Genomic DNA, 18,258 nt, shown 5'->3' with positions numbered 1-18,258 from the left:
GTGGTTATGTTACTGGACAAGTAATTCAAGGACTGGACCAATGAACTCTTTTGGGAGCAAACAAAAAACATTAAACCATGCCCCCCGATCTGGGGGAAACAGCAAACATTTACAAGGCCCTTTTATTTTTTTGTGTTTATTTTTGTGGGGTTTTTTTTGGGGCACAAAATCGTATTTTTTCTCCAAGTGCCCCCTATAAAAGGGGAGGGGGACACTAATAGCACCGGCAATTAAAACAAATTAACTTAACAACATAAAATCAAATTAAAATTTGGTTGCCGGGCGTGATGATGCACTCCAGTCCCTCCGTTGCCCACCTCTCACGGAAGGCCGCGAGTGTACCGGTGGACACCGCGTGCTCCATCTCCAAGGACACCTGGACTAATGATCCAAAGTCCCACCGCGGCAGCTGGGGAATTGAAATTCAGTTAATTAAATTAAAATCTGGAATAAAAAGCTAGTATCAGTAATGTTGCCCAGGGAGCTATCGGATTGTTGTAAAAACCCATCTGCTTCACTAATGTCCTTCGGGAAGGAAATCTGGCCGATATGACTCCAAACCCAAAGCAATGTGGTTGAGTCTTAACTGCCCTCGGAAATGGCCCAGCAAGCCAATCAGTTATAACAAACCGCTACGAGAAACAATAATTAGAATAAAACAGGATGGACAACCCGGCACTGATCTCGGCACCGGCTTCTGACATGACAATGGTACACCCAGCCCAGTCGACCCTGCAAAGTCCTCCTCACTAACATCTGGTATCTTGTGCCTAAATGGGGAGAGCTGTCCTACAGGTTAGTCAAGCAACAGCCCGACATAGTCATAAGCACAGAATCATACCTTTCAGCCAATGTCCCAGAATCCTCCTTCACCATCCCTGCGTATGTCCTGTCACACCAGAAGTGACGGCTCAGTGGTATATAGTCGGGAGGGTTTAGCGGGAATCCTGAACATTACTCTGGACCTTAACAAGTCTCATGGGATCAGGTCAAGCTTGGACATGGAAACCTCCTGCTGATTACCACCTACCGCCCTCCCTCAGCTGATGAATCAGTACTCCACCATGTTGAAGGCCACTTGAAAGAAGCACTGATATTAGCAATAGGCTTCAATATCCATCACCAAGAGGGGCTCGGTAGCACTGAGCAAGCGGGCTGAGTCCTGAAGGACATAGCATCCAGATTGGGCTTCCGACAGATGGTGAGAAAATCAACACAAGGGAAAAACCGACTGATCTTATCCACAGCAATCTACCTGTCACAGATTCATCTGTCCATGACAGCATTGGTAGCAGTGACCACCATACAGTCCTTGTGGAGACAAAGTCTTGTCTTCACACGGAGGACACCCTCCTTCGTGGTGAGTGGCTTGACCACAGTGTTAAATGGAATAGATTCAAAACAGATCTTGCAGCCCAAAACTGGGCATCTATGAGGCACTGTGGGTCATCAGCAACTGCAGAATTGTATTGCACCACAATCTGTAAATTCCTGGCCACACCTCTAGCCAAGCTGTTCCAGTACAGAGACACTGGCATCTACCCAACAATGTGAAAAACTGCTCTGGTACGTCCTGTCCAGAAAAAGCAGGACAAATCCATTCAGGCCAATTACCACCCCATCAGTCTACACTCAATCATCAGCAAAGTGAGGGAAGATTTTGTCGACAATAATCTGCTCACCGATGCCCAGTTTGGGTTGTGCCAGGACCACTCAGCTCCTGATCTCGTTGCAGCCTTGGTCCAAACATGTACAAAGGAGCTGAATTACAGGTGAGGTGAGAGTGACTACCTTTCACAGCAAGGCAGCATCTGATGGAGTGCGGCATCAAGTAGCCCTTGCAAAATTGAAGTCGATGCGAATATCGAAAACTCTCGATGAGCTGGACTCATATCTAGCACTAAGGAAGTGGTTGTTGGAGGTCAATCATCTCAGCCCCAGGACATCTCTGCAGGAATACCTCAGGACAGTGTCCTTGGCCCAACTATCTTAAGCTGCTTCATCAATGAACTTCCCTCCATCATAAAGGCCAGAAGTGGGAATGTTTGCTGATGATTACACAGTGTTCTGTTCCATTTGCAAGACATCAGAAAATGAAGCAGTCCATGCCCACATGCAGCAAGACCTGGATGACATTCAGTGTGGGGCTGATAATGGGCAAGTAACAATGGCACCACACAAGTGCCAGGCAATGACTATCTGCAAAAAGCGAGAGTCTAACCACCCACCCTTAACATTCACTGCCGCTGAATTCCCCAGCATTAACCCCTGGGGGTCATCGCTGATCAGAAACTGAACTCGCCCAGCCGCATAAAAAGTCTGGTAATAAGAACAGGCCAGAGGCTTGGTATTTTGCGGTGAGTGTCTCACCTCCTGACACCTAACGTCTTTCCAGCATCGACAAGGCACAAGTCAGGTGTGTGGTGGAGTACTCTCCACTTGACTGGCTGAGTGCAGCTTCAGCAATCATCAAGAAGTTCGACACCATCCAGGACAAAGCAAGCCACTTGATTGGCATCCCATCCACCACCTTCCACATTCACTGCTTCCACCACCGGTGCACCATGGCTGCAGTGTGTACCATCGACAAGATGCACTGCAGCAACTCGCCAAGGCTTTTTCAGCACCACAAGCCATCCCACGAGCTCTAGCAATTAGCAGGACAAGGGCAGCAGAAGTTTGGGAATACTAATGCCTGCAAGTTCACCTCCATGTTACACACCAACCTGACTTGGAAATATATCACCATTCCTTTTTCGTCACTGCGGCAAAATCCAGGAACTTCCTCCCGAAAAGCACTGTTGGAGTACCTTCACCACAAGACTGCAGCGGTTCAAGAATATGGCTGACCAGCATCTTCTCAGAGGCAATTAGGGATGGACAATAAATGCTGTCCTTGAGCTCAAACATTGCTGGGCTCGATAGCTGTCACTCACTTCTTTACCCACACAGCTTAACAGAAAATCCACAGCAGCAGCGGTGCGTTTACTGAGCTACACGCAGTAATAACTCTGAATGCAAAGAGCATAGATGCATTTAAGGGAAAGCTAGATAAACACAAGGGAGAAAGGAATAGAAGGATATGCTAATAGGTCTAGATGAAGTGGGGTGGGAGAAGACTCACATGGAGCAAAAACCACAGCCTAGCCCAGTTGGCCCGAATGGTCTTTTTCTGTGCTGTAAATTGTAAGTAATTCTTAAAACACGAGCACCTGTAAAGTTTCACATCGAGTGAGCTGGAGACTTTGTTGATACATGAAGCCATCAAACCCTTCAGCACGCAAACCCAGGCCGACTCGTGGAACTGTGGCTCATCAATATTTGAAATTTTGTAACATCGATATCCCAAAGGCGCTTGAGTATTGCCAAGACATCAATGTGGAATGTCTGTACATGGCAATTTAATTGCACTCAACACAGTTCTCAGCTAAATTCCTAAAAATAACTTGTAAACACTGGATTATTGGAGCTGCAGCAATACCATTTGTATCCATTCACCGCCACGAAGGAGAGAAATGGAGATCTAACCCAGGGTGATAGTAATGAAATTCACAATGGTACTAAAAAAATAATTGATAGTAGGCTTATAAATTGAGTGCTTATACATTGTGGCCAGGGTAGAAATGGGTTTAATATCTTGTACCTTTTGCTTTGTGGAATTAAATACATTTGCTCCTTCCCCAAGCATTACATTTTGTTGGAGTATCGTTAGTCTTTCAATACTTTACCCAATTCCTTATTCATGTGAATGGAGGTTGTGCTGACAAGTTATTCAACCATGAGGGGAGCAGGCAGAAGAGAAGCTGTCCCAGAACCACCAGACTCGGGTATCCACACTAACCACTGAAGCTGTGACAGCAAGCTGATGACAGCTGATGCTTTCCCTCCTCATCCAATTGTAGTGCCCAGAGTTCAGTGTGCTGAGACATTGCTTGTCTGCCTACAAAGCTTAACAGCAAGCCTATAGCAGCAGTGGTGAGTCCCATTACTGAACTACCTGTATAACTGAAGAGGATCTGTTGCGGCTATTGAATATAAACTGCTGTTCACGAGGCACATACACTAAATAGGAAGCTAATTCAGGACTTTTTCTTCACTGGACTGAAATGGTGCAACAATGAATTACTGGCAAATTGGCCCTGTGTTTAACAGATATTACATCTTGTTGGATTGAATTGTCATTTGTACAAAGACAGATAGTTGTAACAGGTAATTGTATACAGTTTCTCCGTCCCAAGCTCGAGAGATGCCTCTCTGTACGTCCTTAATACATACCTCTGACCAGACTTTTGGTTACTGGGCCAGTATCCCATGGGGCTGTCAGTTGTCTGACCACACCGTTGAACATTTTAGAAGTTATAACAGGTGGCTGAATGTCCCAGTCAATACATAGACATTACACGAGAGGAAAACACATTTCAAAGGACTGAATCCCATATAAGCTCAGTGTAATTCTTGTTCGATGGAAACCAAGTTATGTTAAATGAAAAATAAGTAACCACTCAAACTTACAAGGCGACAAAACACAGCCCAATGTTGAACAGTTTATTTACAGTTATGGGTTTCAGCTCTTTGTACAAAGTCACAAGCCTTCATTCCCTACATGACAGGAGCCTGATTATATAAATACAAGTACTAAACACATTAAGCTTGATCCCATCAGTCAGTTTAGTCACTCTCCCCCAGAGAGTGTGCTTGTCAAAAAGGTACACTCCCATGCCATTCTCAGGAGCTCCCAGTCTCTTCAGGTTGGTGATGGGATCTCCAAGCTTCTTGATCATCTTCACTTGTTCATCCAAGTAGTGGGTCTCCAGGAAGTCACACAACTGAAAGAGGGAAACGAGTTATGGCCAGTAGCAGATATCAAGGAACATCAGAGCATCCCCTCGAGTTAAGATTTTAATTCTCTAGGAGTGGAGAAGGATCAGGTAGGGCAATTGAAATTGATGTACATTTGCTCTAATGATCCAGTAACTCCTGTACAATGTGAGCTTAGATCCTGGAAACATTGGGACCCATTTATTTCTCAATGTCCACAGTAGGCCAACTTACCGGTCCTCTTCCCACACCCTGAAGAACCCAGGAGAGACCCTCCCCAAAATAAAGTTATTGTTCACGCCGATCTTTTGAAACAACTGAAGGACAGCAATGTTCCAGCACCTCCAAGTTACCCAGAAACCCTCATGAGGAACTTACATGAGGGTCAGTGCTCCCAGTGGAGAGTTTGTGCAGATGCAGCAGACTCTGGTTCACATTCTTCTCCATCTGCAGAGCTCTTTGCATCACCTCCAGACCATTGCTCCACTCATCCTGCTCTGGTTTCTGAAGAGGAAAGTCACAGGCAGTTCACTTACAATGGAACAAACAAAATACACAAGACAGTACAAGGAAAATAGGGGTGAAAAAGCAACCAGATGCCAAGTTACCATAAACAATGTGTCATAGGAATATAGAATTACTGCATTCCACTACCACAACCATGGAACCAATTGCTTTAGGAGTTATTTGAAACAAGCAGGTCTCAGGGTATCCAGACCAAAAGCCACTAGTTTATTGAACCAAACCTGATGTCAGACAAGATGATCCGTCCTCCACGGTGATTCTGGAATTGCATCAGTTTCTCAGCATGCTCACGTTCCTCATGTGACTGCTCCTTGAAGAACTCAGCAAAGTGACGCAGGGCAACATCATCCCGATCAAAGTAGAAGGACTGCGGAGAGAATTTAAAACAGTTTCTTTTGAACTTGATCTTCCTATACAATGCAACAGTTATTTTTCCCCTAGTTAGTGAATTCTTAATCCTTAAAAATAGACACCATTTGCAAACTAGCAAAATGCCATTGACTTTATCAATCGGAGTTGAGCCTCACTCCCGAAAGCACGATGGAAATTTTTCTTTGCTGGCTGAACCTATAAACCTAAAGTTCAGGATTATATTTCATGTCCAGTCAAACTAAATTCTTCTCCTGGATAAGCAATATCTCCTCTACTTTCTGTCATTCACACAAGAGTGTGTCAGTCATCAGGTGGATGTGAAAGATTAATGAGGAGAGATTGAGCAGACTGAGCCTCTATTCTAGAGTTTAGAAGGATGAGGAGATCTCATTAGAAACGTACAAAATTCTTACAGGGCTTGAAGGATTAGATGCAGGGAGGATGGTTCCCCTTGCTGGAGAGTCTAGAACCAGGGGTCAGTCATTGACGACAGAATGAAGAGGAATTTCTTCACTCAGGGTGGGACACTTTGACATTCTCTACCCCAGGAGATACAGAGGTTCAGTCATTGAGTATATTCAAGAGAGAGAGAGCACATGATAGATTTTTGGATACCAAGGTATATGGGGACAGTGCAGAGGTGGAGTTGAGATACAAGATCAACAATGATCTTATTGAATGACAGGAATAAGCCATTGGCCCCTCAAGCCTACTCTATGTGCTCGGTACTACTGCAGAGAGCTCTCTGCAGTGTCCTGGCCAATATTTACCCCTCAACCAACACCAGTAAAACAGATGATCTGATCATTATCTCATTGCAGTTTGTGGGAGCATCCTGTGCACTAATTGGCTGCTGCATTTCCCACATAACAGGGAACTACACTTAACTCTTTCATTGGAATCTCCCAAAGTGCTTTGTCGCCAAGGTAGTGAAAGGCATTATAGAAATTATTATTCTTCCATTCTAGTCCAAGTTTGAGCATGGAATGAGAAAAATCCTCCACTCCAATAGTTTACACAGCAATAGTGTAATAGAGAAATCTCAGCATAGTGAGCAAGGCTCCAACATCAGGATTCTCAGTACTTCACCTCCAATAAGAACACTAGTGAGGACCTGCCCACATTTCACTCACTGCAGTCCCCCCACTGAAACTGAACAACAGGCCCCTGACCAGGTTTGTGCTCTTCTGTCACACACTCAGGCAGCAGCTAGGCTGGTTTCAGATATTAAACTTCAACAGAGGGCAGCTGCTACAGGGAGCAGTCCATGAACTCAACAAGTTCCCCCTGTATTACACACCTGAAGTCCTCACTGCCCAAAGACTCTGCTCCCCCAGGGAAGGAAGTCCAGAGAAAAACAACTTAAAGCCAGTTCATTGAACTGGAGAATTAACAACTTTTCAGATTGCAAGAACAAGGAATACACAACTCACCATGGAGAGATAAACATAGGAGGAACAGAGCTCCATGTTGATCTGCTTGTTGACAGCAGCCTCACATTCCTTGTGGTAGTTCTGACACACTTGGGAAGCCATCTTCACCATCTATATTTCACTGTCACCTACACAGTTCGAGAACTCACTATGTCTGACACAAGCTCCTGTAGTTATACGATTGGAACGGCTGCATGCAAACAGAGTATGACATCACCAATGATGATTGACAATCCCTGAGAGCCAATCAGGAATCTTCGCTGAATTCAGGCACCAATTAAAAAACGAGAGGGAGTTTGGGGGAGGGGTCTGGGGAGATCAGTCTCAGTGCTGTCACTGCCTTTGGGTTCCTTGAACCTCTTCAAATCTGAAAGTGTGCCGTTGTTTAACACTCTCACTTGAATGAAATGATAATTTTCTACTTTTGCCAAAGGGGTTTTTCATAATCTGGTGAAGTTTGTTACTTGCAAGTTTCTGTGGCACTGAGACAATATTCAAAGCAATCAAGTCGTCTTGGTGCATTTACAAACCAAGCATTGGCCAGTGGAATGGGAATTCCATCCTGTGGGTGGTGTGAACTGCCCCCAGTTCGAATATAGAGAATGGGCATGTGTCTGAGGATTGGCTACATGGGGGCATCAACGATCTGTCATTTTTATTCTCATGGAATGATGCCTGGTAAAATTCAATATAGTGAGCGAGAATGAGAGGGAGTGAACATTACTGAACACATTGTCACCCACATCTCCATTTGATAGAGATATTCAAAATCATGAGGTGTCTGGACAGAGTCGACAGTCAGTAACTGTTCCCATTGGTGGAAGGGTCGAGAACCAGATTTAAAGTGACTGGCAAAAGAACCAAAGGCAACATGTTTACGCAGCGAGTGGTTGGGATCTGGAATGCAATGCCCGAGAGGGTGGTGGAGGTAGACTCAATTGTGGCTTTCAAAAGGGAATTGGATAAGTACCTGAAGGAAAAATTAACAGCAGGGTTGCGGGGAAAGGGCGGGGGAGTGGGACAAGCTGAACTGCTCTTGCAGAGAGCCGGCACGGGTTCGATGGGCCGAATGGCCTCCCTCTGTGCTGTACCCATTCTAAGATTCTATGATTTGCTCCGCCGTGTTTTGGGGCAGGCTTGATGGACCAGCTGGTCTTTTCCTGCCCCTCAATTTGATGTGTTGGACGTGTCCTTTTACAGTCGGCTTTCAGTGAGGCAAAAGAATATTTAAATCTGATTGAAATGATGAGGCTCAGATATGCTCTAACTGTCTGGCTCATCATAGATTCTATCAGCACAGAAAGAGGACATTCAGCCAACGTGCCTGTGCAGGCTCTTTCAAAGAGCGGTCTAATTAGTCTCACTTCTCAGCTCCGTCCCCATAGCCCTGCAACTTTTGTCAAGTATATATGCAATTCCCTCTTTAAAGTTGCTGTTGAATCTGATTCCTCTGCCCTTTCAGGCAGCGTGTCCCGGTTCACCACAACTCGCTGCGTAAAAATAATCGTCCTCATCTCTCCCCTCTGGTCATTGGCCTTTCATGTTGGTGTTTCTGGGAGATCCAAAGCCGTGTCATCTGGTTTCAGTGCAGAAGTGGTTCAGTCCTGGATGAGCTGATGAGAGATGTTCCCTTGGATCAAAACTCTGCTTTAGATTGGGCAGAGAGTGCGGCAGTGATTGAGATCCAGAGCCACCAATCACACCACAGGCACTGCCCTTTTGCGGGAGATGCCAACAATGAGCCCAGTTGACCCTCCTGAATCAAACATGTGTCTGTGTATTTACACCTGTATTGATCGAAGGAGCAGGGAGGTCTTACTGCAGTTGTACAGGACATTAGTGAGGTCTCACCTGGAATATTGTGTTCTGTTTTGGTCTCCTAATCTGAGGAAGGATGTTCTTGCTGTTGAGGGAGTGCAGCGAAGGTTCACCAGACTGATTCCCGCGATAGCAGGACTGACATATGAAGAGAGACTGGATCGACTAGTCCTGTATTCACTGGAGTTTAGAAGGATGAGGGGGGATCTCACAGAAACATATAAAGTTCTGACGGGACTGGACAGGTTAGATGCAGGAAGAATGTTCTCAATGTTGGGGAAGTCTTGCATCAGGGGACATAGTCGAAGGATAAGGGGTAAGCCATTTAGGACTTAGATGAGTAGAAACTTCTTCAGAGAATTGTTAACCTGTGGAATTTACTACCACAGAGAGTGGTTGATGCCAGCTCTTTGGATATAGTCAGGAAGGACTTAGATATGGCCTTTATGGCTAAAGGGATCAAGGGATATGGAGAGAAAGCAGGAAAGGAGAACTGAGGTGAATGATCAGTCATGATCTTATTGAATGATGATGCAGGCTCAAACGACCAAATGGCCTGCTCCTGCACCTATTTTCTACATTTCTATGCAGTGAATGTCCTCACAAAGGGCTGCGAGCAAATTGATGGACATCACATGGTTACACTCAATGGCCACCCCGGTGAGTACCAGATACTGCCATTCGATATATGGTGACTGGATACTTCTTCGTGATGCAAATACATGGAATGACACAACAGCAATTTCATTGCACTCACTGCAGTTCTGAACTAATTTTCTAAAATTAGTTTGTGTAAATGGGAAGTTGAGGGGGGATTTCCTGTAGTGTATGTAGCACACAAATCACTGACTCCACACAGTCTGGTGTTGATACAACTGCTGTGACCTTAGTCCTTTATTGTGTAACTCCAGAGTGCCGCTGAGGTGTGGTGGACAGCCTTTTATACTCTGTCTTGCAGGTACCCCTAGGTCTCCCACCACAGCGCCCTCCGTGGTGCACCATTGTACTTATACATTTAATGTACCTGAACAATACATTACATCTCACTACCCCCGCCAGTTCCAAAAGCCATTGCCCGTGACCTTGGCCTTGTTCGTCCTGGTTGATTTCTGAGTGTGACTCCATGACCATCCACTTCCCTCTTCTCCCCCATGTGGAGGACCCGGTGCAAGCATGTGGTATTTGCAGTCCTTACCTGGGTGATAAGGTACACGAGCATAACCTCCAACAGAAAGCAGGTAAACATAGACGGTACATTTGTATGGTACATATAATATGTGGTACAGATGTTATGTCAAAAGGTTGCAGGTCCACTAAACAGTTATTTAATCCCAACTCCTCTGGGTGAGATATGGTGGCAGTACACAGCCCCTTTTTGCCCAAGGTAAAAACTCTTTCCGTAATTCATATCCATTATTTTAAACACAGTAACCATTCAGCATTAAAATCTTAATTCTCATCATAAATACGTCATCCTACATTCTCATAGCTCATTTAGACTCACTCTTGCCTTCCAAAAGTCTTTATGTGGGGACCGCCAATGGTGTAAGGCCCTTTTAAGACTCCCACGTCCATTTCCCTTTTAGGACGCCATCTTGTGGCTCCCACGAGGCTTCCCTTGAGCGCCGCCATCTGAGGTGTTCTGCTGGCCTTTGTCTACAGAGCTCCGTTGCCACGAGGCTCACCACCATCTTGAGCTCGCTGGCGAAGAAAGAGCGAAGGGACAAGGAAGAAAGGAAGGTAAAAAAACAGCCCAGAGCAACCCATCTTTGCAGAAGTGGCTCCCTGGACTCGATCAGTCACAGTCCCTGTGAGTCCCTCTGTACTTGCTGCTGCATCCATCACTCTGGCTCGCGTTCTCCCGAGTCATGCCAGCCGCCGCCGCAGCCTCCGCTCTTACCGCTGTCTCCGCACTTGCCGCCCCTCCTGCGGCCGCCGTGGCCACCTCTCCTGTGGCCGCCACCATTGCAGCCGCTACCGTCGCCTGGCTTTTCCTCTGCGTGGGCCCCCGGATCCGCCAGCCCTCGATGGACCTCCCGCTCATCGCCCGCAGCGCCCCGCCGGCCAGCACCCCAGCAATCGGCCCGCACCTGCAAACTTGCTGTTCCACGGTCTGCTCATCTGTGGAGGCTGAGGCTGCAGAATTGCTTGAGGTCAGGAGTTCTGAGCTGCTGTCGCCTGTGTGTGGATTTAGGTTGCAGCTCCAGCTCGGTCGGCGCTGCTCGTTGGGAACCCAGGGAACAGTAGTCTGTGGAGGAATGAAGTCTTCCCATTTCCCACGGACTTTTCCCATCCATCTTCTGCCGAGGAGCGTCGGCCCATTACTGCAATGACCCACAAAAGGTAAACCGTGCGCCTCGCCCCCCCGAGATACCTGCACATCCGCTCTGCCGAGAACAGGTATCAGTTCCTTGGTGTAGGTACGCTGCTTTGCCGTGTCGGGACCAGTTTGGGTCTTGCAGCCGGGTTACCCCACAGTTTCTCAAAAGTTCTCTGACTCATCAACGACAGACCCGATCCCATATCCACTGCCATACTCACTGGGACTCCGTCAATTTTTACTTCCATTATCACTGGGGGCAAATCGTCATTACACGTGTACAGTCCCAACACCTCATCTTCTTCTGCCTGCTCCTCGCTGAACAGTGGATCATCCACCATCTCCTCAGCCACATGATGAGTCAGATTTCTTTTACACATACGCTGAAGGTGGCCTTTCAGGTGGCAGGTATTGCACGTATACTCCGCAAACCTGCACCGGTGAACCCTATGGTTTTCTCCGCAGCGCCAGCATGGTGCTGCTTGATTGCCCCCCCTCAGAGGACTCTGAGTTCTAGGACCGTGAGGTCCGTGGTCTCTGCCCGGGCAGAGCCACGTTCTGCAGTTTTGTCTGTGGCGGGCGCTATCCTGTTGACAGTGCCTGCCGGTTTCGAGACTGTGTGGATCATTTGCTTGGTGCTGCAAGTCGAGATAATTTCGGCCCGGCTGATGATGGCTTTTGTCAGGGTGACTCTGGGTTCCGTGGCTAGGAACTTGTGAAGGAGGCACTCATGGCCAATCCCTAGAACAAAAACTTCCCGCAACGCCTAGTCAAGGTGTGCGCCAAAATCACAAGGCACCGCGAGTCTCCTGAGGTCCGCAGCATATTTGGTGACATTCTGGCCCTCGGGTCTGCAGTAAAATTTGTATCTGGATGCTCTCCTTTGGTTTCAACTGGTCACGAATGAGAGCGACCAGCTCCTCATGTGATTTGGCTTTGGCGCTCGCGGGTGCCAGCAAATCCTTGAGGAGACAGTAAACCTCATCGCCACAACTGGAAAGCAATATCGCCTTATGCATTTCAGTGCATCTGTGTGCCCCGTCAGGTCATTTGCTGTGAAGTAGTACGCAAGCCTTTCGGTAAAAGCCTCTCAATCATTGCCTACGGTAAAATCCTTTCGCGAGCCCAGAGTAGCCATGGTTGCATGGAGTTCATCCACTTCCTCGTTGTCACTGTAATGGATGTAGTACACACATCACTGACTCCACACAGGCTGGTGTTGATACAACTGCTATGACCTTAGTCCTTTATTGTGTAACTCCAGAATGCCTCAGGTGTGGTGGGTAGCCTTTTATACTCTGTCTTGCAGGTACTTTCACATCTCCCACCACACCACCTTCTGTGATGCACCATTGTACTTATACATTTAATGTACCTGGACAACACATAACATTTCCCAGTCACCCAATTGTACTTCCCTTGCCCCATAATATCATGGCTCACTTAATGAGCTCAGATATTGGGAGGCAAAATCAGCATTCTGTGCTACGTTGCCCACAAAGCGGAACAGAAAGTCAATAGCAGCAATGATGAGTTCAGTTGAGTAAGCAACCTGCAGTGTAGTCTACAGGAGTAACTGAGTGGTGTTGGTAGCTTACTTTAAATAAATACCTAAACTGGGAGTGTTAGTTTGGAATGAAATGGTTAAACACTAATGGACTGGAAAACTCTCCATGCATTGAACATTACAGCAGCTGACATTTTGTTGTATTGAGGGGTTAAATTGTTGCCATTGATGCAAAAGGTAGATAGAATATTCATCATTAGTGGGAGCAGTTACTTGTATTCAGCTGCCTTGGCCCCCTGCTCGAGAGTTCCCTCCCTAAGAAATAGGAGCAGGAGTTGGCCATTTGGGCCCTCGAGCTTAGTGCACTATTCAGTAAGATCACAACTGATCTGATCTTAGCCTCAACTTCACTTTGCTGCATGCTCCCCATAATCATCAACTCCCAAAGAGCATACATTTACAGGTACTACATCAATGCAAGTTGTTAGATTACAGCATTGCAACAATCAGTGAAATGCACCAAATAATTTACTCTAAATGGACACACAGAATTGGAATGACATCTTCAACACAATACCTTGACGATGCTGCTCAACAAGTCAAATGTACACCAGCAGGAAAGAGGAACAATAAAGTGGTTACACAGCCCAGTGTAATTCTGGGCTGACGTAAATTTTAAAATAAGCAACCACTCACTCAAATTTACAATGAGACAAAGTCCAGTCCCATATTGAACAGTTTATATACACTTCACATCACGAGGCCAAGTCTCACAGCCTGCATAAAGTCACAGGCTGTCATTCTCTACAGGAATGAGTCTCACACACAATTATATAAACACTCGTACTGAACACAATAAGCTTGTTCCTGGCAGTCAGTTCAACCGCTCATCCCTAGCATGTGCTTATCAAACAGGTACTTCCCCAGGCCATTTTCAGGGGCTCCCAGTCTCTTCAGGTTTGTGATGTGATCTCCAAGCTTCTTGATCATCTTCAGTTGTTCATCCAAGTAGTGGGTCTCCAGGAAGTCACAACTGCAGAAGAGGGAAACTAGTTGTGACCAGGAGCAGATATCAATGAACATCAGAGCTTATCCATCAAGAGTTTGGATTTTAATCCTCTTGAACTGGAGGTTAGTTAAGTGGTGCAATTGAACTTAATGGAATTACTGCATCATTTAGATTAAACTTGCTGCACGATAGTTGCTGGCACACATTTACTAGTCAATGTCCACAGTAGGCCAACCTCCTGTCCCTTCCTACCACTGCTCCACTGCCCCCACCAAAAAAATACACACCAACATGAAGCTATTGGGCAGAGATTTTTATAATAGGCTTAAGGACAGCAAGGTTCAACCGCCTCCAACTTACCCAGAACCCCACATGAGGAACTTACATGAGGGTCAGTGCTCCCAGTGGAGTGTTTATGCAGATCCAGCAGATTCTGGTTCACATTCTACGCCATCTGCAGAGCTCTCTGCCTCATCTCCAGACCATTGGTCCACTCATCCTGCTCTGGTTTCTGAAGAGGAACGTCACAGTTCCTTTACAATGGATTAAAAAAACAAGTATTGAAGGAATTAGGGATGAAAAAAATGCAATCAGAAGTCAAGGATGCGATGAACCTATGTGTTAGAATATAGAATTACTGCATTAAGCCATCAACCACTGGAGTCAAATTGATCAGGTGAGTAGAATAGATGTATTGCATGGGGAGCTAAATAAGTAGACAAGGGAAAAATAAATCAAAGGATATGTTGCTGTATAAATGCAAGGTGGGAGGCATCTGGAGCCTAATCACCAGCATAGACCAGTTTGTCCAAATGGCTAGTTTCTGTGCTGTAACTTGGAACCAACTGCTTTAGAATGTGTGGGAGCCATCAGTCCAAGGGAAGCCAGACAGAAGGGCCCTCGTTTATTGAGCCAAACCTTGATGTCTGCCAAGATGATTCGGCCTCCACGCCGATTCTGGAATTCCATCAGTTTCTCAGCATGCTCACGTTCCTCATGTGACTGCTCCTTGAAGAACTCAGCAAAGTGACGCAGGGCAACATCATCCCGGTCAAAGTAGAAGGACTATGGAGAGATCAGAAGAGTAGTTGGGTATCACATGGCAGATCCATTATTGTGCGTATTGTACATAAACTCAATTTTGCTTCTTTCAAAGGGTACAATGCCTCCCTGAATTTCCATGTACAATGTTACACAAGCTCGCACCAGCCGACTGACTTCACTAATGTGGTAGAGAGGGGATAATCCCCTAGCAATAGGGCAGCTGGATAATGGAAAATCAAAAGGTGATTGGCAAATGGACCAGAGGCAACAAGAGACAACTTTTTTTTTTAAATAACTGCATGGGGTGCTTGAAAGGATGGTGGAAGTAATTTAAATGGCAACAGCTTAAAAAAAAACTACATAGACAATTTTGCAGGGCTATGGGATGGAGCAGGGGAGTGGGACGAGTTGGATAGCTCCACCCAACAGTCAGCACTGGCAGAATGGGCCGGATGGCCTCCTTCACTGCTGCATCATCCCATGGTTATCAATTCAGCTTTGATAGAACATGCTCAAAGCTATAACCTTAATCTTGGCACCCAATGCTCAAGGTGTAGGTTTAGAAATTAGTGAATGATTATTAACAGTACCATTCCAATCATGGTTTATTGACCAAGATCCATTTTGTACAGGCTATGCAATGGGCACTACTGGAACGAGAAGCAAAGCCCTTAAAGTAGAGATCTAGTCACAGCACACAATTCATAGTACATCTGGCCCAAGTGTAACTGGCTACATTCATCCCGTGGAACCAAAACTAATCAGCATTCATTTGGCACCTTCAAAACTAAACATCAAGGCATTCCAGCAGACAACCAGATACTACCCTTCAGTTGGAGGTCACCAATGAAGGTCAAGGCAGGGAAGCAGAGGGGTTAAGGGAGAGCTCCACCGAATAGGGGGGAAATGGCTGAAGGCTTTACCACCAATAAAGCAAAAGGGAGTTCGAGAAAAAAACAGAAGGGCAAAAACTGGTAAGTAAAGCGAGGAGATCAAGAGTAGGCCATTCAGCCCCTCAAACCTGTTCCACCATTCAATTTAGTCAGATCTGCAGCTTAACTCTATTTATCCAGCAAGTAATTAGGAAAGCAAATGGTATGTGAGCTTTTGTTAAAGGGATTGGAGTTTATGTAAAAATGTAGCTATAATTATACAGGGCATTCGGTGTGTCACCAAAGTATTGTGTACAGTTCTGGTCTCCTTACCCAATGAAGGACATACTTGAATTAGAGGTGGAACAACAAAGTTTCACGAGACTGGTTTCTGGAATGATGAGATAGCCCGATGTGAAAAGATTGAGTAGACTAGGCCAATGTTCTAGAATTTAGTAGAATGAGATGCAAATCTAATTAAACAAAATTCTTAAAGGGGCTTGGCAGGGTTAATGCAGAAATAATGTTTACCCTAACTGGGGAAATCTCGGACCAGGGGGGTCAAAGTCTGAGAATAAGGGGTTGGCCATTAAAGACTGAGAGCAGTTGAAATTTCTTCACTCACAGGGTGATGAATTTATGGAATTCTCTACCCCAGAGGGCTGTGGATGCTCAGTCATTGAGTATATTCAAGACAGAGGTCAATAAATGTTTTGAAACTTAAGAAATTATGGCCCATGGGGATAGTGCAGGAAGGTGGAATTGAGGGGAGAGATCAGCCAAATGGCCTACTCCTATTGCTGATGTTCCAATCCCTTGATACCCTTAGCCAACAAAAACCTTGCCCAGGCAGCCACAGCCTTGGGTGAGTGGAATGTGGGAAGCAAGGAGAGAGAGAATATGTTCCAGACTTCCACCACACGAGTGAAAATTTGCTTCCCAACCATTATAGCAGAGCTTTAACAAATGAATTCACTGTGCATCAAGTGAGGGTGGGCCAGATACAGCACAGAATCTAGTAAATTGACATTGCAGCAGGTGCATTGTGAAGTGCTCAGAAATACAAGACTCACCATGGAGAGATAAACATAGGAGGAACTGAGCTCCATGTTGACCTGCTGGTTGACAGCAGCCTCACAGTCCTTGTGGTAGCTCTGAGAGGCCATCCTAATTTGCTTTTCCAAAAATCTGAGCCTTGTTGAAGCATGAAGCTGAGAGTTACCTATTTTCAAACTCCTGTCTTTACACTGCTGGATAATCCAGGGCGGGACAGTCTAGCTGTGAGTGTCATTCCTCAATACCCAATCACAAATTGCAGCCTCTGTCAGAGCACCAATCAAGTAAAGGGAGGAGGGGCCATGACTCCCAGAGCCAGTCATGAATTTTGAAGAATGAGCATCTTTGGCTGACTCTTCTTTTTGTCGGCGGCAATTGTCAATTAAAAGTCAAGCATGGGCCCCTTTTTCAAAAGGCACAACCAATAAAGATTGCAACTTCACAAAAGATGTTAAAGGAAACTTAAACTTAAACTTAAAGGAGCCTTGGGAACGTTTATCCTCTTAGAAAGAAGAAAGAATTCCATTTATATAGCCCTTTCATGGCCTCAGGGTGTCTCAACCAATCAAGTTCAGCAGTATGTTAATGACCAGATAATCTGTTTTGGTTGCGGGATAAATATTATCAAGGACACCGGAGAGAACACCCCCTGCGCTTCTTCGAAATAGCAACCTGAGAATTTTTACGTCCACCTAAGAGAGCAGACGGCCTCGCATCTCATCTGAAAGATGGTACCTCCGACAGTGCAGCAATCCCTCAGTACTGTCCCTCCGACAGTGCAGCAATCCCTGAGTACTGCCCCTCTGACAGTGCAGAACCCTGTCAGTACTGCCCCTCTGACAATACAATGCTCCCTCAGTACTTCCTCTCCAACACTGCAGCACTCCTTTAGTACTGCCCCTCCGACAGTGCGGCACTCCCTCAGTACTGTGTGAGTGTGTGTGTGTGTGTGTGGAGGCAGGGTCATTGAATGAATTTAAGGTGGAGATAGATAGGGGAACAATAGGGGAGTCAAGGGTTATGGGGAACAGGCAGGAAAGTGTTGAGACCAAGTTCAGACCAGCCATGATTTTATTGAATGGCAGAACAGGCTCGAGGTGCCAAATGACATAGCATGTTATTATGTAAACCTCTCTGCCTCCTTTAAGACATTAACATTTACCTGTGGTCCCACTTCCTTATGTGGCTGAACAAACGTGAACATTTTCAACTGTTGTATTGCAGCATTGCAACGCTAGATTGAAATGCATGAATAGAATTTGCCAGATATTCTCTTATGTATTAATGCGTGGGGGTCACAAGACACCAGAGGGTGCCGCGGTCGGAGGTCGTCGGGCTGTACACATGTGGCATGTGTGCTTGATCACCTGTATGTAAGCTGGGTGTCTTTGTCACACTGGCACTCTTGGGCTGGAATAAAGATGGATGATGTTGCACCTGAGTGAGTTTACAGTAACCAGACTTTTGAGTCATTACATATAAGT

General features: G+C 45.9%; 1 protein-coding gene across 1 annotated transcript; it reads right to left on the bottom strand.

Moving 5' to 3' along the window:
* Positions 1-4,592: 4,592 nt before the first annotated feature.
* LOC139262575 (ferritin, higher subunit-like) lies at positions 4,593-17,978 on the bottom strand. The gene is made up of 5 exons (XM_070877737.1): positions 17,937-17,978; positions 16,792-16,992; positions 14,721-14,867; positions 5,197-5,322; positions 4,593-4,826 (listed from the first exon to the last, which is right to left on the bottom strand). Exons 1-5 carry the CDS (start codon positions 17,976-17,978, stop codon positions 4,593-4,595), a joined length of 750 nt encoding a protein of 249 aa, XP_070733838.1.
* Positions 17,979-18,258: the final 280 nt, after the last annotated feature.

Source organism: Pristiophorus japonicus, chromosome 4 (assembly GCF_044704955.1).
Source record: "Pristiophorus japonicus isolate sPriJap1 chromosome 4, sPriJap1.hap1, whole genome shotgun sequence".
NCBI classification, from domain to species: domain Eukaryota; kingdom Metazoa; phylum Chordata; class Chondrichthyes; family Pristiophoridae; genus Pristiophorus; species Pristiophorus japonicus.
The sequence above is the reverse complement of the archived record's forward strand: the minus strand, read 5'-3'. Positions and strand labels throughout refer to the sequence as shown.

What these genes read in the sequence shown, in the direction of transcription:
- LOC139262575 (XM_070877737.1), bottom strand. Translation starts at nt 17,978, where the DNA reads ATGTTCACGTTTGTTCAGCCACATAAGGAAGTGGGACCACAG. An exon ending in ATAAGGAAGTGGGACCACAG is followed by an intron (nt 16,993 to 17,936) that starts GTAAATGTTAAT and finishes ACTCACAGCTAG; the next exon opens with ACTGTCCCGCCCTGGATTAT. An exon ending in CCTATGTTTATCTCTCCATG is followed by an intron (nt 14,868 to 16,791) that starts GTGAGTCTTGTA and finishes ATCTCTCCATAG; the next exon opens with TCCTTCTACTTTGACCGGGA.